At 53.2% G+C, this 22,644-nt stretch overlaps 1 protein-coding gene across 1 annotated transcript in view; it reads right to left on the bottom strand.

Annotated features, from left to right (window-relative positions):
• Positions 1 to 12,114, bottom strand: part of B4GALNT4 (beta-1,4-N-acetyl-galactosaminyltransferase 4) — a 45,103-nt gene extending 32,989 nt beyond the window's left edge. Inside the window, 1 exon segment of the mRNA XM_029061721.1 lies at positions 11,926 to 12,114. Within this exon segment, the coding sequence (XP_028917554.1) occupies positions 11,926 to 12,076 (151 nt within the window). The 5' untranslated portion in view covers positions 12,077 to 12,114.
• Positions 12,115 to 22,644: the final 10,530 nt, after the last annotated feature.

The raw sequence follows: 22,644 nt of genomic DNA on the forward strand, positions 1-22,644 counted from the left end.
GATGAAGACGGTGAGCCTCACGTGGGACAATCTGATGACCCTGTATCTACCCCACTGCTTAGAACAGTGCTCTGCACATAGTTAGTGCTTAACAAATACCAATATTATTATTATTAAAGTGCTCTGTACATAGTAGGTGCTCAATAAATACTATTGATTGATTGGTGGCTCTGATTAACCCACTTTGGGGAACTCTCCCTAAACCTGGTCTGCGTGTGTGTTGGGGAGAGGAACAGGAAGAGGGGTGGGAGGGTACAGGACCACCAACAAAACCCGTAACCTGCCCCCTGGTCCCAGCGTGGACCCCGGAGATCGGACCCCTGCCTCCCCACCCTGCTTTTCCCTGAGGGATGCTCGCTCAATGATGGGCGATGACCCTCAAAGTGAAACAGTGTGGTCTAATGGTCAGAAGACCTTTCATCCATTCATTCGATCATACTTATTGAGTGCTCACCCTGTGCGAAGCACCGTACGAAGCTCTCGGGAGAGTAAAACGTAACAATAGACAGACATTCCCCGTTGTCCACAGCGAGCTCACAATCTGGGCTCTCATCCCAGCTCAGCCACCTGTCTGCTTTGTGACCTTGGGTAAGTCACTTTTCATTCAATAGTATTTACTGAGCGCTTACCGTGTGCAGAGCACTGTACTAAGCGCTTGGAATGAACAAGTCGGCAACAGATAGAGACAGTCCCTGCCGTTTGACGGGCTTACAGTCTCTGTGCCTCAGTTCTCTCATCCATAAAATGAGGATTAAGACTGTGAGCCCCATGTGGGACAGGATCTGTGTCCAAACTGATTATCTTGTATGTACCCTAGCGCTCAGTACAGTGCCTGGGACAGAGTGAGCGCTTGATACCATTAAAGCAACGATAATAAAAATATTGATCCATCTAGACCCTCCTCCTCTCCCGGACCCTAGGCCAGCCCACCGCTCGGCCTCTAAGAACTGGTCATGGGGACGGGGCTGACGAGATCAATCCACCACAGGTATTTACTGAGCGCTTACTACGTGCAGAACACTGTACTAAGCACTTGGGAGAGGACAACATATCAGAATTAGCAGGCACAGACCCTGCCCCTAATAAGCTTACAGTCTTAGAGTCCAGATGCCCCAAATAATAATAGTAAGTGTGGTAACTGATACTATGTGCCAAACACTGGGGGACATACAAGGTAATTGTCAGACATAGTCCCTATCCCACATGGGGCTTGTGGACTACACAGAAGGGAGAATGGATATTGAATCCCCATTTTACAGATGAAGAAACTGAGGCACGGAGAGGTAGGTGACTTGTCCAAGGTCTCACAGTAGGCAAGTGGCGGAACAGGGATTAGAACCCAAGCATGTAAGAGGCTCACTCTACCCCGGCCCCACTGCAATTAATAATAATGATGGTATTTGTTAAGTGCTTACTACGTGCCGAGCACTGTTCTAAGCGCGGGGGGGGATACAGGGGAATCAGGTTGTCCCACGAGAGGCTCAAAGTCTTAATCCCCATTTTACAGATGAGGTCACTGAGGCACCGAGAAGTCAAGTGACCTGCCCAAAGTCACACAACTGACAGGTGGTGGAGCCGGGATTCAAACCCATGACCTCTGACTCCTAAGCCCGTGCTCTTTCCACTGAGCCACGCTGCTTCTCTAATAATGTTGGTATTTATTAAGCGCTTACTATGTGCAGAGCACTGTTCTAAGCGCTGGGGGAGATACAGGGTCATCAGGTGGTCCCACGTGAGGCTCCTAGTCTTCATCCCCATTTTCCAGTTGAGGTCACTGAGGCCCAGAGAAGTGAAGGGACTTGCCCACAGTCACATAGCTGACAAGTGGCAGGGCCGGGATTCGAACCCATGACCTCTGACTCCCAAGCCCGGGCTCTTGCCACTGAACCACGTTGTTTCCAAATTATAGAGAATCTTGCCCATTTCTTAACAGGGAGGGCGTCTAAATGGGGCTAGGAGTGCTGAGAGCCCTGGGAACGCGCCAACCAGGAAGAAAATGAGAAATGTTCTCATTTTCTGTTCTTCAGAAACTCGGCAAACAATTCGCTTAGGAGAGGTGTGACACAGCATGCTTGCACACACACACACACACTTGGGATGGTACACAAACCTGTATCCACATCCCTAGATATGCAGAGACACGGAAACAGGTACACCTCCGAGACATAGGCACGCATTCAGATTTGCACATTCCAAGCGCTTAGTACAGTGTCTGCACATAGTAAGCGCTCAATAAATACTATTGAATGAATGCAAACACACACACAGACACACACCAGGTGTGTGCGTGCGAATATACACACTCACGGACACCCCCACCCCTCTTGGGATGAGCACAGACACAGACACACACAGACACACACATACACACCCCTCTCCCTCTTGGGATGTGCACAGAAACACACACCCTTTGTTTTGTTCTGCCGTCCGTCTCCCCCTCTTAGACCGTGAGCCCGTCGGCGGGCGGGGATGGTCTCTATCTGTTGCCGAATAATAATAATAATAATAATAATAATGTTGGCATTTGTTAAGCGCTTACTATGTGCAGAGCACTATTCTAAGCGCTGGGGGAGATACAGGGTCATCAGGTCGGCCCACGTGAGGCTGCCAGTTAATCCCCATTTTCCAGATGAGGGAACTGAGGCCCAGAGAAGTGAAGTGACTCGCCCACAGTCACACAGCTGACAAGTGGCAGAGCCGGGAGTCGAACTCATGACCACTGACTCCAAAGCCCAGGCTCTTTTCCACAGAGCCACGCTGCTTCCCAATTGTCCGTTCCAAGCGCTGAGGACGGTGCTCTGGACACAGTAAGCGCTCAATAAATACGATAGAATGAAACATCCTTGAGACGGAGATGAGCAGAGGCGGGCGGAGAAGGAAAGACATCCCTTCCGGCCTTTTAGACGCAATCCCGCGAAGATGTGCACGACCCCTTCCTGCCCCCCACCCCCTGCCCCCCTCAACTGTGTGCATGCAAGTGTGTGTGTGTGTGTGTGTTTGTGTCTGGGAGCAGTGAATCACTCGGGAAGCGGCTCAGCCCAACACCTTCCCCAGCGACGATGGAGAGCCTGACCCCGGCTGACCTGCCTTTAAGAAGATCTGGGCGTTCTGGGCGGCCCAGCCTAACCCCCGCTCGGTGCCCGGACTGAGCTGCTCCCGGGGGGGTCCCCTCTGTCCACCCCCAAACCCCCCAAGGGCCCTGAGGGGAGAAGGGGAACGACCCCTGCCCGGATCCGGGAAGCAGCGCGGCTCGGCGGAAAGGGCCTGGGCTTGGGAGTCAGAGGTCATGAGTTCGACTCCCGGCTCTGCCACTTGTCAGCTGTGTGACTGTGGGCGAGTCACTTCATTGTGCCTCAGTTACCTCATCTGTAAAATGGGGAGCCTCACGTGGGACGACCTGATGACCCTGTATCTACCCCGGTGCTTTGAACAGTGCTCTGCACATAGTAAGCGCTTAACAAATACCAACATTATTATTCTCTGACTGACCTCCCCACTTCCCTCTTCTCCCACTCCCTTCTGCGTCGCCCCGAATTGCTCCCTTCGTTCATCTCCCCCTCCCATCCCCACGCCACTTATGTCCATATCTCATTCATTGATTTATATTAATGTCTGTCTTCCCTCTTCTAGACTGTAAGCTCGTTGCGGGCACTGAATGCGTCTGTATATTGCTCTATCGGACTCTCCCAAGCGCTTAGTACAGTGCTCTGCACACAATAAGCGCTGGATAAATACGACTGAATGAGCGAATGAATCTGGCTATCAGAGCACACTTTCACTCATTCGATCGTATTTACTGAAGGCCTACCGAGCCCCATACTAAGCGCTCAGGGCCGGAGACAGAGCTGAGAGCCGAGGAGAAGATCCCGGCCTTCTTCTCTGGGTCCCCTACACTTGGCCCCCTCTCCGAATTCGCCCTGAATTCCCCCGCCACCGCCGGCCTCATTATTTCGGCCAAGGAATCTGAGTGTTCAATTAGGCAGAGAGGGTAATTATCTCCTTGTAGGCAGATAAGGAAGGGTTTATTTTATCAGGAACATGACGCCGCGCTGGATCCGAGCCAGCTCGCCCAGGCCGGATGGGTTGCTTCCCGCCTCTCTCCATCCCCAGCACCAGCCTCACCGGACCCCCCCGACACCCCCGGGCCCTCCGGTGGACCCCGCCTCCTCCCAGCCTCCCCCCGCTCCGTCATTCGATCCTATCGAGCGCTTACTGTGTGCAGAGCACTGGCCTAAACACTGTACCATCAGGTAACTCGATCCTGTCTCTTCCCTCCCGTCAACCAGCTCCTTGGCCTAACACCCCCCCCACACACACACACTCTGCTCCTCTAATGCCGACCTTCTCCCTGTCCCTCCATCTCTTCTATCTCACCGCCGAACCCCGGGCCCACATCCTCCCGGCTTGGCCACTTGTCAGCTGTGTGACTTTGGGCAAGTCACTTAACTTCTCGGTGACCTCATCTGTAAAATGGGGATTAAGACTGTGAGCCCCACGTGGGACATCCTGATTCCCCTGTGTCTACCCCAGCGCTTAGAACGGTGCTCGGCACATAGTAAGCGCTTAACAAATACCAACATAATTATTATTATTATTAAATCCCCCAGACCACCGGTCTCCCCTTCTTCAAAGCCGTACTGAAGGCCCACCTCCTCCAAGAAGCCTTCCCCGACTAAGCCCCCGTTTCCTCTTCTCCCACTCCCTCCCACGTCACCCCGACTCGCTCCCTTTATTCATCTCTCCCTCCCAGCCCCACGCCGCTCGCATCCATATCCATATTTATTTATAATAAAGCCTGTCCCCCACCCCCCCAGACTGTAAGCTCGTTGTGGGCAGGGAATGGGTCTGCTATAGTTTACGTCGTCCTCTCCCATGCGCTCAGACCGGCGCTCTGCACACAGTGAGCGCTCAATAAATACGATGGACTGACCCCCGGTGGGGTCGGGGGTCTGACGAGAGCCCCTGTCCGATATCCCTGACTCCGAGGTTGCAAAAAATAAATTAAAAAAATCGCTTGCAGCCCCTCCCCCGTCCTCCTGTGGGTTTTGGCCAAGGCTCGGCCGCGGTAAAACGAGGTCACATCCCGGGCCGGGGAGGGAGAGTCGGGGGAGGGTCCCCCCCGTCCCCCAACCAGCGTTCTCCCAGGCTGGGGGTTGGGAGTGGGGGGCGAGTTCGAATTGGCATCCTCCACAGACCCTGTGCTCGCCCCGATCCTCTATTGTATCATAAAAATAATAATAATAATGATGGCATTTGTTAAGCGCTTACAATATGCAAAGCACTGTTCTAAGCGCTGGGGCAGATACAAGGTCATCAGGTTGTCCCTCATGGGGCTCCCAGCCATTCATTCATTCATTCTATAGTATTTATTGAGCGCTTACTATGGGCAGAGCACTGTACTAAGCGCTTGGAATGGACAAATCGGTAACAGATAGAGACAGTCCCTGCCCTTTGACGGGCTTACGGTCTAATCGGGGGAGACGGATATCGGATAGGGGCTCTCGTCGGACCCCCGACCCCATTGGGGGTCAGTCCATCGTATTTATTGAACGCTCACTGTGTGCAGAGCGCTGCTCTGAATCGAGGGGAAGAGCATCTCATTAAAACAATAGCAAATAAATAGAATCAGGGTGATGTACATCTCATTAACAAAATAAATAGGGTAATGTCTTCATCCCCATTTTACAGTTGAGGGAACTGAGGCCTAGAGAAGTGAAGTGACTTGCCCAAAGTCACGCTGCTGACAAGCGGAGGAGCTGGGATTGGAACCCGTGACCTCTGAGTCCCCAGCCCGGGCGCTTTCCACTGAGCCACGCTGCTGTCATGCACCTCCGGTCGCTTAGGACAGCCCTCTGCCACAATAAGAATTGCGGGACTTCATTCAATCGTATTTGTTGAGCGCTTACTACGTGTAGAGCACTGTGCTAACAGCTTGGGAGTGTCCAATACGACAATCGACAGGCATTCTGGGAAAGCAGCATGTGTTAGTGGAAAGAACATGAGCTTGGGAGTCAGAGGACCTGGGTTCTAATCCCGGCTCTGCCAATTGTCTGCTGGGTGACCTTGGACAAGTCACTTCACTGGGCCTCAGTGACCTCATCTGGGAGCCGCCTACGGGACACGGTCTGTGTCCAACCTAAAGCAGCGTGGCTTAGTGGAAAGCGCCCAGGCTTGGGAGTCAGAGGTCGTGGGTTCTAATTCCGCCTCTGCCACTTGTCAGCTGTGTGACCTTGGGCAAGTCACTTCACTTCTCTGGGCTTCAGTGACCTCATCTGGAAAATGGGGATGAAGATGGCGCGCCCCATGTGGGACAACCTAATTCCCTTGTATCTCCCCCAGCGCTTAGAACAGTGCTTGGCCCATAGTAAGCGCTTAACAAATACTAACCTGACTGTCTTACGGTCCTGTAGACCGTAAGCTCGTTGTGGGCGGGGAATGTGTCTGTTTACTGCCGTATCGCACCCTCCGGATCGCTTAGTCCAGTGCGCTGGACACAGTAAGCGCTCGATAAATACGATTGGCTGAATGATCTTGCCTCTTCCCCAGCGCTTAGTTCAGTGCTTGGCACACAGTAAGCGCTTAACAAATACTAACCTGATTGTCTTACGGTCCTGAAGACCGTAAGCTCGTTGTGGGCGGGGAATGTGTCTGTTTACCGCCGTATCGTACTCTCCCGATCGCTTAGTCCAGTGCGCTGGACACAATAAGCGCTCGATAAAAACGACTGATGGATGAATGAATGATCTTGTCACCACCGCAGCGCTTAGTTCAGTGCTTGGCACATAGTAAGCGCTTAAACATCACAGTTATCACGAGTAGTAGTAAGCCCTCAATAAATACTATTGATTGATGGAGTCTCCAGCCAAGAGGTTGGACAGAAATCAATCGCAAGTTAGGGGCTGGGTCACCTGGTCCTTCCCCTTATTGATAATAATAATTTTTTACGCATTTATTATAATAACGTTGGTATTTGTTAAGCGCTTACTATGTGCAGAGCACTGTTCTAAGCGCTGGGGTAGACACAGGGGAATCAGGTTGTCCCATGTGGGGCTCACAGTCTTCATCCCCATTTGACAGATGGGAACTGAGGCCCAGAGAAGTGAAGTGACTTGCCCACAGTCACAAGCTGACAAGCGGCAGAGCTGGGATTCGAACTCATGACCTCTGACTCCAAAGCCCGGGCTCTTTCCACCGAGCCACGCTGCTTCTCTATTATATACTAAGCACTGGGTGGAGACAAGCAAATTGGGTTGAACACAGTCCCCATCCCACTTGGGACTCACAGTCTCCATCCCCATTTTACAGATGAGGTCACTGAAGCGCGGAGACTAATGATAATAATGATGGTATTTGTTAAGCGCTTACTATGTGCCAAGCACTGTTCCTAGCGCTGGGGTAGATACAAGGTAATGAGGTTGTCCCCCGTGGGACTCACGGTCTTAATTCCCATTTTACAGACGAGGGAACTGAGGCACGGAGAAGTTAAGTGACTTGCCTAAAGTCACACAGCTGATAAGTGGCGGGACCGGGATTAGAACCCACGACCTTCTGACTCCCAGACCCGGGCTCTATTCACCACACTATGATGCTTCTCCATCCCTCGCCTCGAGATGGGAAGTTTTTCGTCCCCAGCCCGCTCCACCTGCTCTCGGGGAGTCCAAAATCTTCCAACCCCACCGGGAAGTTCTTCCTGTTATCTAAGCTGATAATACTAATCATGATAATAACAACAATGATGTCATTTGTTAAGCAGTTACTACGTGCCAAACACTGTTCTAAGCACGGGGGTAGTTACGAGTTAGTTCATTCAATTGTCTCTATTGGGTGCTTACTGTGTGCAGAGCACCGTATTAAGCGCTCGGGAGAGCCCAATACGACAACGGACACCTTTCCGGCCGACGCGTGGTGGAGCCGGGATTAGAACCCGGGTCCCCCCGACTCCCAGTCCTGTGCTCGATCCACTAGGCTCGGGACGCAGCACGGCACAGTGGATAGACTCCGGGCCTGGGAGTCGGAAGGTCACGGGTTCTAATCCCAGCTCTGCCCCTTGTCTGCTCATTCAATAGTATTTATTGAGCGCTTACTACGTGCACTGTCCTAAGCGCTTTGTGACCTTGGGCAATTCAGTTCACTTCTCTGTGCCTCAGTGACCTCATCTGTAAAATGGGGACGGAGACTGTGAGCCCCAAGTGGGAGAGGGACCGTGTCCATCCCGATTTGCTGGTCTCCACCCCAGCGCTTAGTACGGTGCCTGGCACCGAGTCAGCGCTTACCATAATCATTATTATTATTATTATCGGGCCACGCTGCTTCTCTAACTCCCTTCTACTGCAGCTCCGGGTCAGCCCCTCCCAACTTCCCAGGTGATGGAGGATGAGGGTCTCGGGCCAAGCCCTGGGGGCCCCCCACCCCAAAGGTTGGCTGCCCGTTCTCAACCCACGCCCAGGGTGCCCACGACCACGACGAGCCTAACTCATTGGTCTGGCTAAGACAGAGCCCCCGGCCCCGAATCCCGCCTGCCTCCCCTTGTCCCCTCCCCGCCCCCCGGTCCGGCCAACGGGCAGGAGCCGGACCCCAATACCCCTCCCAGGGAGATGCCCCCTGGTTGCCATGGAAAACCCATCCCTTCTCCCCCCTCCGCCCGCTAAACTCTCCTTTTACCAGGGAAGCGATAGAGCCCGGGCCTGGGAGTCCTAACAACAATGTTGGTATTTGTTAAGCGCTTACTAGGTGCAGAGCACCGTTCTAAGCGCTGGGGTAGATACAGGATAATCAGGTTGTCCCACATGAGGCTCACAATCTTCATCCCCATTTTCCAGATGAGGTAACTGAGGCACAGAGAAGTGAAGTGACTCGCCCACAGCCACACAGCTGACAAGTGGCAGAGCTGGGATTCGAACCCATGACCTCTGGCTCCCAAGCCCATGCTCTTTCCACTGAGCCACGCTGCTTCTCTGCTCCTTGCCTGCTATGTGACCTTGGGCAGGTCACTTTTTTTTTTAAATTAGTATTTGTTAACCACTTACTACGTGCAGAGCACTGCTCTAAGCGCCGGTCAGGGTAATCGGGTTGTCCCATGTGAGACTCACAGTCTTCAACCCCATTTTCCAGATGAGGGAACTGAGGCCCAGAGAAGTGAAGTGACTTGCCAACAGTCACACGGCTGACAAGTGGCAGAGCAGGGATTCGAACCCATGACCTCTGACTCCCAAGCCCGGGCTCTTGCCACCGAGCCACGCTGCTTCTCTAAGTACAGTGCCCAGCACGGTAAGCGCCTAATAAATACCATAACAATAAGCATTATTATAATAATAATGTTTGGTATTGTTAAGCGCTTACTGTTGTGCAGAGCACCGTTCTAAGCGCTGGGGGAGATACAGGCTCATCAGGTTGTCCCCACGTGAGGCTCACAGTCTTCATCCCCATTTCCCAGATGAGGGAACTGAGGCCCAGAGAAGTGAAGTGACTTGCCCACCGTCACCCAGCTGACAGGTGTCAGAGCCGGGATTCGAACCCATGACCCATTATTAATTAAACAGCATTATCATTCTCCTCATCACCTCAGGGAGGAGGATGGGGTAGCCCTCAGCCAGAAGGCTGTCCACACCACAGGCAGCAACACTGCCAGTTATTCTTCATTCATTCATTCAAATAGTATTTAATTGAGCGCTTACTATGTGCAGAGCACTGGACTATTCTTCCTCCACAGGGGGATGGGCACGAGGCTGACCTGTCTGGGGACGGGATGGCCTAGTCCGGTGCCCTCGGAGAACGTGGGAAAAGAGCGTGATCCGGAATGAGGAACAACACTGGGTCGGGCCGGGCGACGGACAACCGGTTGGTAAGCGGGATGCCGGAAGAAAGGTCACTGGGAAATCCTCAGACCCGGCATCTCCCCCACCCCGAAGTGTGGTTATGGTGACTTCCTCAGCTGCGGAGCCCAGTGGCCATCCTCTTTTTTACAAGTGGGGGAAACTGAGGCCTAGAGAAGGGGAGGGGGACCTGCCTTTGTCCCCTGGAAGGCAGAACCAAAGAGGAGGAGAAGGAGGAAAAAGAGTGAAGCGACAGCGGCCTAGCGGATAGAACCCGGCCTGGAATTCGGAAAGACCTGGGGTTCTGATCCCAGCTCCAGCCCCTGCCGGCTGCTGGGTGACCTCGGCACGTCGCCTTCGCCTTCTCCGGGCCTCCGTTACCTCACCTGCAAAATGGGGATTAAACCGGGAGCCCCGTGTGGTCCGAGAGGTCACGGGTTCTAATCCCAGCTCCGCGCTTGTCAGCTGGGTGACTTCGGGCAGTCGCTTAACTTCTCTGTGCCTCGGTTCCCTCATCTGTAAGGAGATTAAGACTGGGAGCCCCGCGAGGGGTAACCTGATCACTCTGTATGCCCCCAGCGCTTAGAACAGCGCTTTGCACGTAGTAAGCGCTTAACAAATGCCGTCATTATTATTATTATTATCTACACCAGTGCTCAGTAGAGTGCCTGGGACCGAGTAAGGGCTTAACTAATACCATGAAAGAAAATGAAGAAGGTTAGACTTCCAGAAGGACTTGCTAACCGGAAGGTGGGAAACGGGTGACTGGGGGCCAGGCGGGATGGGAGATCCTTAAGGACGGGGTGCGGCCGAGGAGGCAGGGCAACGGAGAGGACGGCTCCTTCGGGGTCGCGGGAGGACGTCAGCCGGTCCTGCTGTGGAGTCCCCCCCCAGTCGACCAGTGGTTTGGACTCCTCCCTCCCTCACGGCCGCGCTCGGGCCACCCCCACCGGGCCGGCCCCGCTCCACGGCCGGCAAGGCCACGGGCACGGCCCGGACGTCGCGGGTCGCCCCCGGGGCCTTCCCGGACCGTCCCGAACTCCAAGCCCCCGGAATTTGGGGGAAGGGGAATGCGGGGCTCAAGCTGGCAGAGGACACCCTCGAGGACGGGCCAGAGGTCACCTCCGCCCCGGATCCCTGGGCCACGACGGGCAGACCGCAGACACCAGCTCTGGGGTCCCCCCGGCCCTGGAAAAGCCCCCTCCCCCAAACCCCGGTCGGAGCCCAGAGAGGGTGGAAATGGCAACAGGTCCCCTAGACCGTAAACTCCTCGAAGGCAGAGATTTTTCTCCTACCACCTCCGTTGTATTAGCGAAGGAGCGACCGGGGGATAGACCCCAGGCCCGGAAGTCGGAAGGATCTGGGTTCCGATCTGGGTTCCGATCCCAGCTCCACCGCTCGTCCGCCGTGGGACCTCGGGTCCGTCACTCCACTTCTCGGGTCGGGAGGGTCTCGTCCCCCTCGTCCGTCAAAGGGGATTAAGACCGCAAGCCCCACGGGGGACGGGGACTGCGTCCGAACCGGATTCGCCCGTCCCACCCCGGTGGCTCCCACGGTGCCTGGACACACGGCGAGCCGTTGGATGCTTCAATCGCCGTCACCCTCCCGAGGCAGATCGGCACAGCACGGCGCTCGTAAGTACCACCGACTGACCCACGGAAAGCCCCGCTAAATTCCCCGGAGAGCCGACGGGAGTTCCCGCAGCCGCATCCCTCCGTTTCCCCGCCGTCCCCCACCACGTCCCTCGGAATCCCCGGGGGAACCGGGGACGGGCAGCTTGCGGTCTTGACTCCGGGTTCGAGGCCGCCGGCAGGGACGAGCGGATACGGCCGGGACGCCAGTCGGGGCCTAACTGGAAAGGCCAGACCGCCCCTCTCCGTCACCCGCCCCGACGTGTCCCCTTTCCTTCTTAGCTCTCCGCTCCCAAATCCAGAGACCCCCTCGTCCCGCAGAGGTGCCCCTCCTCCGCTCCCAGAGGGGTAAACTGAGGCACAGGGTGGCGAAGGGGGAGAGGGGGGATCCGAGGGTCTGTCTGGGGGGCGGGGGCGGGAGGGGGAGGGGGTCCCCGCCTGAGCCCGGGTCAGGGCCCCCCCGGGCCCCCCGTCCCGGGTACCTCGGCCGTATCCGAGGCGCAGACGCAGCGCTTGTCCCTGGCGCACGAGGCTGATGTGCAGGTAGGTGAGCCAGGCGGCGCAGGTGACCAGCACCAGCAGCAGCAGCAGCTTAAACTGTTTCCGGACCTTCTTCACCGGGAACCACAGCATCCTCGGCGGGCATCGCCGGCCCCCAGGCCGGCCGGGGACGGGGGGGGGGGGGGGACCCTCGGGAGATGGGGAGGGGGAGGAGGGGACGCTTGGGGGGGGTGGGGAGGGGACCCTCGGGGGGATGGGGAGGGGAGGAGACCCTCAGGGGGAGGAGGGGCTTGGGGGGGATGGGGGGGCTCAGGAATGGGGGGAGGAAGGGGGAGAGGGGGCCCAGGGATGGGGAGTGGGGGAGGGATGAGAAGGCGACCCTTGGAGGGGGATGGGTCGGGGACCCTTGGGGGAGGGGGTGGGGGCTCTCGGGGGCCGGGTGGGGGACCGTGGGGGGAAGATGGGTGGGGGTCGCTCAGGGCCCGCGTGTCCCCGGGCCGCCCCGGCGGCGGGGGGGCGTCTGCAGGCTGCGGCTCCGACCCCCGCCCGGCCCAAGCTTCATCTCCCCGCCGGGGGCCGGGCCGGGCCCGAGGGCATCATCTCCGGCGGAGGGGGGTGGTGTCCGGGGGGGAGGGGATGTCGGGGGTGGGATGACCAGGGGTGGGGGATGGTGACCGGGGGGGGGGGATGTCTAGGGGTGGGAGATGATGTCCGAGGGATGATGTCCGGGGGGGGGGGGGATGTTCGGGGGGGAATGTCCGGGGGGGGATGATGTCCGGGGGGGGGGTGTCCAGGGGGGGATGTCCAGGGATGGGGGGGATGATGTCCAAGGGGGGGAGGGGATGTCCAGGGATGGAGGATGATGTCCGGGGGGGATGTCCAGGGGTGGGGGTGGGGGGAACGTCCGGGGGGGGGAGGAGATGTCCAGGGGGTCTCTCAGCAGCTGCAGCAGCAGGAGGAGGAGCAGGAGGAGGAGGCGATGGTCACCGGTGCCGGAGGCTTGGAGGAGGAGGAGGAGGAGGAGGAGGCCGACCCCCGTGCAGGACCATCCGGGCCCGGGGGAGGGGGAGGGGCGGGAGAGGGGGGACCCAGCCGGGCCCGGCCTCTACGGGGAAGGAAGGGAAGGGAAAGGAGAAGGAAAAGGAAGGAGGAAGGGTGAGCGGGCGGGCCGAGCGGGCCCGGACCACGGTGCCCCCGCCGCCGCCCCGCGCTCCTTTGTCCGCCGCCGCCGCCGCCGCCGCCGCCGCCGCCGCCGCCGGGCCGAGCATCCCCGCTACCGCGCTACCCACCCTGAAAGGGGGACCGCTAGCCGCCGCGCCGCCCCCGGCCAATCGGAGCCCGGCCTTCCCCGCCGCAGCCAATGGGCCGCCGGGACGGCCGGGAGCCCGACAGGTTAGGCTGCACCCGGCCTTCATCTCCACGCCAACGCGCAAACATCCACCTGGCGGGAGGGACCATCTGGACGCCCTCCGGGGGGGGGGCCCGGGGGGAAGCCCCCGCCCCAGAAAGGACGGTTGAGGAGGAAAGGGGTTGGAAAAGGGGGAGGGGAGAGAGGAAGGTGGGTCATTCGTTTTGGGGGGGAGGAATAGCGTCGGGAGGGGGGGCTGGAAGAGGTGAACCCCCCCCCCCGAGGGGACATGGTGCCGGCCGGAGCAGATGCGAGAAGCGGCGCCGCCGCCGATGGTCCAAGATCAGCAAAGAGGGGATTCATTCATTCATTCATTCATTCATTCATTCATTCATTCATTCATTCATTCATTCATTCATTCGTTCGTTCGTTCGTTCGTTCGTTCATTCGTCCATTCATTCGTATTTATTGAGCGCTTACTTTGTGCAGAGCGCTGGACTCAGCGCTTGGAAAGTACACTACATTAATTAATTAATTCATTCATTCCATTCACTCATTCATTCATTCATATTTATTGAGCACTTACTGTGTGCAGAGCACTGGACTAAAGCGCTTGGAAAGTACATTTCATTCATTCATTTCACTCAATCGTATTTATTGAGCGCTTACTGTGTGGCAGAGCACTGGACTCAGCACTTGGGAAGTACAGTTCGTTTGTTCGTTCGTTCATTCGTTCATTCACTCACTCACTCACTCACTCACTCATTCATTCGTATTTATTGAGCGCTTACTGTGTGCAGAGCACTGGACTCAGCACTTGGGAAGTACAGTTCATTCATTCATTCACTCACTCACTCACTCATTCATTCGTATTTATTGAGCGCTTACTGTGTGCAGAGCACTGGACTAAGCACTTGGAGAGTACACTTCATTCATTCATTCACTCATTCAATCGTATTTATTGAACACTTACTGTGTGCAGAGCACTGAACTAAGGGCTTGCAAAGTGCACTTCATTCATTCATTCATTCATTCATTCATTCATTCATTCATTCATTCATTCATTCATTCGTATTTATTGAGCGCTTACTGTGTGCAGAGCCCTGGACTCAGCGCTTGCAAAGTACACTTCATTCATTCATTCATTCATTCATTCATTCATTCATTCATTGGGAAGCAGCGTGGCTCAGGGGAAAGAGCCTGGACTTGGGAGTCAGAGATCATGGGTTCGAATCCCGGCTCTGCCACTTGTCAGCTGTATGACAGTGGGCAAGTCACTTCACTTCTCTGGGGGCTCAGTGACCTCAATCTGGAAAATGGGGATTAACTGTGAGCCTCACGGGGGACAACCTGATGACCCTGTATCTCTCCCAGTGCATAGAACAGTGCTCGGCACATAGCAAGCGCTTAACAAATACCAACATTATTATTCATTCGTATTTATTGAGGGCTTACTGTGTGCAGAGCACTGGACTAAGCGCTTGGAAAGTAGAATTCATTCATTCATTCATTCACTCATTCAGTCGTATTTATTGAGCGCCTACTGTGTGCAAGCACTGACCTAAGCTCTGGGGAAAGGATGATACGGTAATAAAGAGAGACCATCCCTGCCCACAACGAGTTGGCAGTCTGGAGGGGAGACACACACCAATAATCATTCATTAATAATAATGATGATGATATTCGTTAAGCGCTTACTATGTGCCAAACACTGATCTACAGTGTTGGGTACATACAAGGTAATCAGGTTGTGCCACGTGAGGCTCACAGTTCTTCATCCCCATTTTCCCATCTGAGGGAACTGAGGCCCAGAGAAGTGAAGTGACTTTGCCCACAGTCACCCAGCCGACAAGTGGCAGAGTCAGGATTAGAACCCACCACCTCTGACTCCCAAGCCTGGCCTCTTGCCACTGAGCCGCGCTGGCTTCGTCAATCGTATTTCTTGAGCGCTTCCTGGGTGCAGAGCCCTGGACTGAGCGCTCGGGAAAGTACAATTCGGCAAACAGATGGAGACAATCCCTGCCATCGACGGGCTTTACGGTCTAGAAGGGGGAGAGACAGACAACAGAACAAGTAGACAGGCACCAATAGCAATCAAACATAAACTACTACTAATAATAATGTTGGTATTTGTTAACTGCTTACTATGTGCCGAGCACTGTTCTAAGCGCTGGGGTAGATACGGGGTAATCAGGTTGTCCCACGTGGGGCTCACAGTCTTCATCCCCATTTTACAGATGAGGTAACTGAGGCACAGAGAAGTGAAGTGACTCGCCCACCGTCACCCAGCTGACAAGTGACCGAGCTGGCATTCGAACCCATGACCTCCGACTCCCAAGCCCGGGCTCTTTCCACTGAGCCACGCTGCTTCTCTAGTAGAGTGCTCTGCACACAGCGAGCGCTCAATAAATACGATTGGACGAATGAATGAACCTTTCCTCCAAACTGGGAGGTCCATGAGACTGAAATTCAGCCCTGGGACCCAATCCACGAGGTGATGAGGATGCCAACGCTGATTTTTTTTTTTCTTTAGGGTTTTTAAGTTACTTACTTTGGTGTCAAGCACTGTTCTAAACTTATCTGCTGTGTGAACTTGGGCAAGTCACTCAATTTCTCGAGCCAGCGTCACCTCGTCCGTAAAATAATAATGTTGGTATTTGTTAAGCGCTTACTATGTGCCGAGCACCGTTCTAAGCGCTGGGGGAGATACGGGGTCATCAGGTTGTCCCACGTGAGGCTCACAGTCTTCATCCCCAATTTTACAGAATGATGGGAACTGAGGCACAGAAAGTGAAGTGACTTTGCCCACCGTCACCCAGCTGACAAGTGGCAAGAGCCGGGATTCAAACCGTGACCTCTGACTCCCATTAAGACTGTGAGCCCTATTGTGGGACAGGGACTGTATCCAACTGGACCTACCCCAGCACTTAGTAAAGTGCTCGGCACATAGTACGCGCTTAACAAATACCATAATTTATTCTTATTTATTCAAGTTAATCGGGTTCAGATCCCTTTATTCATTCCCCCTCCCAGCCCTACAACACTTATGTACATATCTGTAATCTATTTATTTCTATTAATGTCTGTCTCTGCCTGTGGCTCAGTGGAAAGAACCCGGGCTTGGGAGTCAGAGGTCATGGAGTTCTAATCCCAGTTCCGCCGCTTGCCAGCTGGGTGACTTTGGGGCAAGTCGCTTCGCCTCTCTGTGCCTCAGTTCGCCTCATCTGGAAAATGGGGATTGAAGACTGTGAGCACCACGTGGGAACAACCTGATGACCTGTATCCCCCCCAGCGCTTAGAACAGTGCCTTGCACATAGTAAGTGTTTTAACAAATGCCAACAATTATTATTATTATTATTAGACTGTAAGATCATTGTGGGCAGGAATGTTTCTGTTACAGTGTATGCTTCCAAGAGCTTAATAACAATAATAACAATAATGTTAATACAGTGCTCCTCATACAGTAAACACTCAATAAATATGATTGACAGATATATCCAGTCCCTGTCCCACAAAGGGCTCGCAGTCTTAATCCCCGTTTTACAGATGAGGGAACTGAGGCCCAGAGAAGTGAAGTGACTTGCTCAAGGTCGCACAGCGGGTAAGTGGGAGAGCTGGGATGAAAATCCATGACTTTTTTATTCCCAGGCCTGGGCTCTACCCATTAGGCAATGCTGTTTCTTGGATATATATTAAAATATATATTGGGTGAAAATGTTTCCAAGCATCTAGTACAATGCTCTACCCCCGGGCAGGCGTACTACGTAAAATAATAATAATAATGTTGGTATTTGTTAAATGCTTACTAGGTGCAGGGCACTGTAAAAGGCTGAGGAGGGTGGCCAAAGATTCGTCCTGACAACTGAGCAAAAGTTTAGGTCAGAAAGGACGTTTATTTTCCCCTGAGATGTTCATCCCCTTGATTCTATTTATTGCTATTGTTTTTGTCCGTCTGTCTCCCCCGATTAGACCGTGAGCCCGTCAACGGGCATGGATTGTCTCTGTTGCCGAATTGTCCATTCCAAGCGCTTAGTCCAGTGCTCTGCACATAGTAAGCGCTCAATAAATACTCAATAAATATTGAATGAATGAACCCAGATGCCAGGGCCGGAGGGGATCCAGAAGCCTGAAGACCCCCGGGGGGAGCTTACCCCTAGAGAAGCAGCGAGGTTCAGTGGAAAGAGCACGGGCTTTGGAGTCAGAGGTCATGGGTTCGAAGCCCGGCTCTGCCACTTGCCAGCTGTGTGACTGTGGGCAAGTCACTTCACTTCTCCTTGCCTCAGTTACCTCATCTGTAAAATGGGGATTAACTGTGAGCCTCACATGGGACAACCTGATTCCCCCGTGTCTACCCCAGTGCTTAGAACAGTGCTCTGCACATAGTAAGCGCTTAACAAATACCAACATTATTAGAGAGGGGAAAGAGAAGCAGAGGGGAGAGGGTTGCCCGTAACATCCTTGTCTCCAGCCCAACCGTTCCCTGCCCCCAGCAATCCCAGAGCCTGGCTGGGCCCCTGAAATCAACAGCCGTGGCATCTTTTTGGTAGAAAACAAACCCTGATGGAGAGAGATATTGATTAGTTCTAAATATAGATCAGAGAAGGAACAGGGTCGAGATACAGATTGTACCGTGGATCGGTACAGCCGGTCCCAGGGCCCGGCGTTAGATGCGGTCCGGGAGGCCCGGAGGGGGTGTTGACCTACGAATGTCCTCGGGTCTGTGTCTCCGAGACACCCCACGACCAAGTGACTTTCCCAAGGTCACAGAGCAGACAAGCGGTGGAGTCGCATCTAGAACCCAGGTCCTTCCGACTCTCGGGCTCCAACCACTAGGCCTTTTTCCCTGTTTCACTGTCCCCTTCTGCATCGCTTCTGCACTTGGGTCTGTGACCTTTGGGCATTTGATATTCGCCCCACCCCCAACCCCACAGCACTTATGCCCATGTCTTTAAATTATATATTAAAATTACTTATTTATTCATATTGACGTCCGCCCCTCTAGCCCGTAAGCTCACCATAAGCAGGGAACATGACTGTTAATTCTGTTGTCCTCTACTCTCCCGAGGGCTTAGTACAGTTCTCCGCATCGCGTGGCTCAATCCCAGCTCTGCTATCTGTCTGCTGGGAGACCTTGGGAAAGTCACTTCACTTCTCTGTGCCTCAGTGACCTCGTCTGTAAAATGGGGATTAAGACTGGGAGCCTCATGTGAGACAGGAACCTCATCATCTTGCATCCACCTGAGAGCTTAGAACAGTGCTTGGCACAAAATAGGCCCCGAACCAGTATTACTATTATTATTAATAATAATGATCATTTTTATTATTATGCTTGCTATTATCATAGGATATCATTGGTTAATTGATTGGATCCTGGTTGGGGGCCGGGTGACTTGCTTTTCTGCTGTCAACAGGTTATACATCGACCAAGTAGGTCCACCACACCAATCCAGAATGTTGTGGGGGACTCAACTGCTATCCTTGATTCTATTTATTGCCATTGTTCTTGTCTGTCCGTCTCCGCCGATTAGACTGTAAACCCGTCAAAGGGCAGGGACTGTCTCTGTTACCGATCTGTACATTCCAAGCGCTTAGTACAGTGCTCTGCCCATAGTAAGCGCTCAATGAATACTATTGAATGAATGAATGAATGAACCCACTTGAAAAGCAGCACGGTCTCAGTGGAAAGAGCACGGGCTTTGGAGTCAGGGCTCATGAGTTCGAATCCCAGCTCTGCCACTTGTCGGCTGTGTGACTGTGGGCAAGTCACTTCACTTCTCGGTGCCTCAGTTCCCTCATCTGTAAAATGGGGATGAAGACTGTGAGCCCCACGTGGGACAACCTGATTCCCCTATGTCTACCCCAGCGCTTAGAACAGTGCTCGGCACATAGTAAGCGCTAAACAAATACCAACATTATTATTATTATTATTAGTGGCCAGAGCCCTGGCCTGGGAGTCAGAAGGACCTGGGTTCTAATCCCAGCTCTGCTACTTGTTTTCTGTGTGACCTTGGGAAAGTCACTTCACTCCTCTGGGCCTCGGTGACCTCGTCTGGAAAAGGGGGATGAAGACTGTGAGCCCCATGCGGAACAGGGACTGTGTCCCAACCCGATTTGCCTGGATCCAACCCAGCGCTTAGTACAGTGCCTGGAACAAAGAAGCAGTATGGCCTAGTGGATAGAGCACGGGTCTGAGAGTCAGAAGTTTCCAGTCCTGGCTCCGCCACGTGTCGGCTGTGTGACCTTGGGCAAGTCACTTCACTTCCCTGGGCCTCGGTTCTCTCATCTGTCAAATGGGGATTGACTGTGAGCCCTGTGTGGGACAGGGATTGGGGCCAACCCGATTATCTTTTATCTACTCCAGCATTTAGTACAGTGCCTGGCACATCGAAAGCGTTTAACAAATATCATAATGATTAATTATTATTATTAATAATGATGATGTTGGTACTTGTTAAGCGCTTACTATGTGCAGAGCAGTGTTCTAAGCACTGGAGTAGATACAGGGTCATCAGGTTGTCCCACGTGAGGCTCACGGTTAATCCCCATTTTACAGATGAGGTAACTGAGGCACAGAAAAGCGAAGTGACTTGCCCGCAGTCACACAGCTAAGTGGTGGAGCCAGGATTGGAACCCATGACCTCTGACTCCCAAGCCCGGGCTCTTTCCACTGAGCCACGCTGCTTCTCTGATAAAAAGGGAACTATTATTATTATGGTTGTATTATTATTATTAAAGGCGCTATTATTATTATGATATTATTTTCATTATTATAGTTCAGGGGTGCAGGTTCAAATCGGTGTTGTTTCTGGCGGAGAGTTCTGGCGCCATCCTCTGCTGTCTTGGGCAAAATGCGCATTGGTTTGCCCAAAATGTCGAAGCCGGAGTATGAAAGGAAGCCCAGACTAGGCCCACACCCTTCCCCGCCCACCCCCCCAAAACAAAACAATTAAATAAACAAACCCAAACCCCCAAAATTATGAAGACAATTGACCAGGAGTCTATTTTTATCGCTAGTTTATCAGATCATCTTGAAGGATTTCCCCCGATTAACCCGTTGAAACTGAAAATGCTCCAATCCGTCGAACTCCAGGCTGTAAACTGGTCGTGGGCAGAGCATATTCATTCAATAGTATTTATGGAGCGCTTACTATGTGCAGAGCACTGGACTAAGCGCTTGGAATGGACAAGGGGGCAACAGATCGAGACAGTCCCTGCCATTTGACGGGCTCACGGTCTAATCGGGGGAGACGGACAGACAAGAACAATGGCAACAAATAGAGTCAAAGGGAAGAACATCTCACAAAAACAATGGCAACTAAATAGAATCAGGGTGATGTACATCTCATTAAACAAAATAAACAAAATAAATAGGGTGATAAAGATATAGACAGTCGAGCGGGCGAGTACAGTGCTGAGGGGGTGGGAGGGGAGAGGGGGAGGAGGAGAGAGAAAAGGGGGGAGAAGAGGGTTTAGCTGCGGAGAGGTGAAGGGGGGATAGAGGGAACAGAGGGACAAAGGGGGGAGCTCAGTCTGGGAAGGCCTCTTGGAGGAGGTGAGTTTTCATTTATTCATTCAATAGTATTTATTGAGCGCTCACTATGTGCAGAGCACTGGACTAAGCGCTTGGAATGTACAATTCGGCAACAGATAGAGACCACCCCTGACCACTGACGGGCTCACGGTCTAATGGGGGGAGACGGACGGACAAAACAAGACAACTTGATCACAATAAATAGAATCAAGGGGATGGACACCTCATTAACAAAATAAATATCTCTGTTTATAGTTATATTGTACTCTCCCAAGCGCTTAGTACTGTGCTCTGCACACAGGCAGTGCTCAATACATGCGATTGATTGAATGAATGAATGAGTGGAACTTAACTCAACCACCGTTGATCTCTTGCGGCACCTACATCAGAGAAGCAGTGTGGCTTAGCGGCAAGAGCCCGGGCTTGGGAGTCAGAAGGTCCTGGTTCCAGTCCCGACTCCGCCACTCGTCTGGTGTGTGATCTGGGAAGTCACTTCACTTCTCTGTGCCTCGGTTACCTCGTCTGGAAAAGGGGGATGAAGACTGTGAGCCCCATGCGGAACAGGGACTGTGTCCCAACCCGATTTGCCTGGATCCAACCCAGCGGCTTAGTTACAGTGCCTGGAACAAAGAAGCAGTATGGCCTAGTGGATAGAGCACGGGTCTGAGAGTCAGAAGTTTCCAGTCCTGGCTCCGCCACGTGTCGGCTGTGTGACCTTGGGCAAGTCACTTCACTTCCCTGGGCCTCGGTTCTTCATCTGTCAAATGGGGATTGACTGTGAGCCCTGTGTGGGACAGGGATTGGGGCCAACCCGATTATCTTTTATCTACTCCAGCATTTAGTACAGTGCTGGCACATCGAAAGCGTTAACAAATACATAATGATTAATTATTATTATTAATAATGATGATGTTGGTACTTGTTAAGCGCTTACTATGTGCAGAGCAGTTTCTAAGCACTGGAGTAGATACAGGGTCATCAGGTTGTCCCACGTGAGGCTCACGGTTAATCCCCATTTTACAGATGAGGTAACTGAGGCACAGAAAAAGCGAAGTGACTTGCCCGCAGTCACACAGCTAAGTGGTGGAGCCAGGATTGGAACCCCATGACCTCTGACTCCCAAGCCCGGGCTCTTTCCACTGAGCCACGCTGCTTCTCTGATAAAAAGGAACTATTATTATTATGGTTGTTTATTATTATTAAAGGCGCTATTATATTATGATATTATTTTCATTATTATAGTTCAGGGGTGCAGGTTCAAATCGGTGTTGTTTTCTGGCGGAGAGTTCTGGCGCCATCCTCTGCTGTCTTGGGCAAAATGCGCATTTGGTTGCCCAAAATGTCGAAGCCCGGTAGTATGAAAGGAAGCCCAGACTAGGCCCACACCCTTCCCGGCCCACCCCCCAAAACAAAACAATTAAATAAACAAACCCAAACCCCCAAAATTATTGAAGACAATTGACCAGGAGTCTATTTTTTCGCTAGTTTATCAGATCATCTTGAAGGATTTCCCCCGATTAACCCGTTGAAACTGAAAATGCTCCAATCCGTCGAACTCCCAGGCTGTAAACTGGTCGTGGGCCAGAGCATATTCATTCAATAGTATTTATGGAGCGCTTACTATGTGCAGAGCACTGGACTAAGCGCTTGGAATGGACAAGGGGCAACAGATCGAGACAGTCCCTGCCATTTGACGGGCTCACGGTCTAATCGGGGGAGACGGACAGACAAGAACAATGGCAACAAATAGAGTCAAAGGGAAAGAACATCTCACAAAAACAATGGCAACTAAATAGAATCAGGGTGATGTACATCTCATT

This window comes from Ornithorhynchus anatinus, chromosome 3 (assembly GCF_004115215.2).
Source record: "Ornithorhynchus anatinus isolate Pmale09 chromosome 3, mOrnAna1.pri.v4, whole genome shotgun sequence".
Taxonomy (NCBI): Eukaryota; Metazoa; Chordata; class Mammalia; order Monotremata; family Ornithorhynchidae; genus Ornithorhynchus; species Ornithorhynchus anatinus.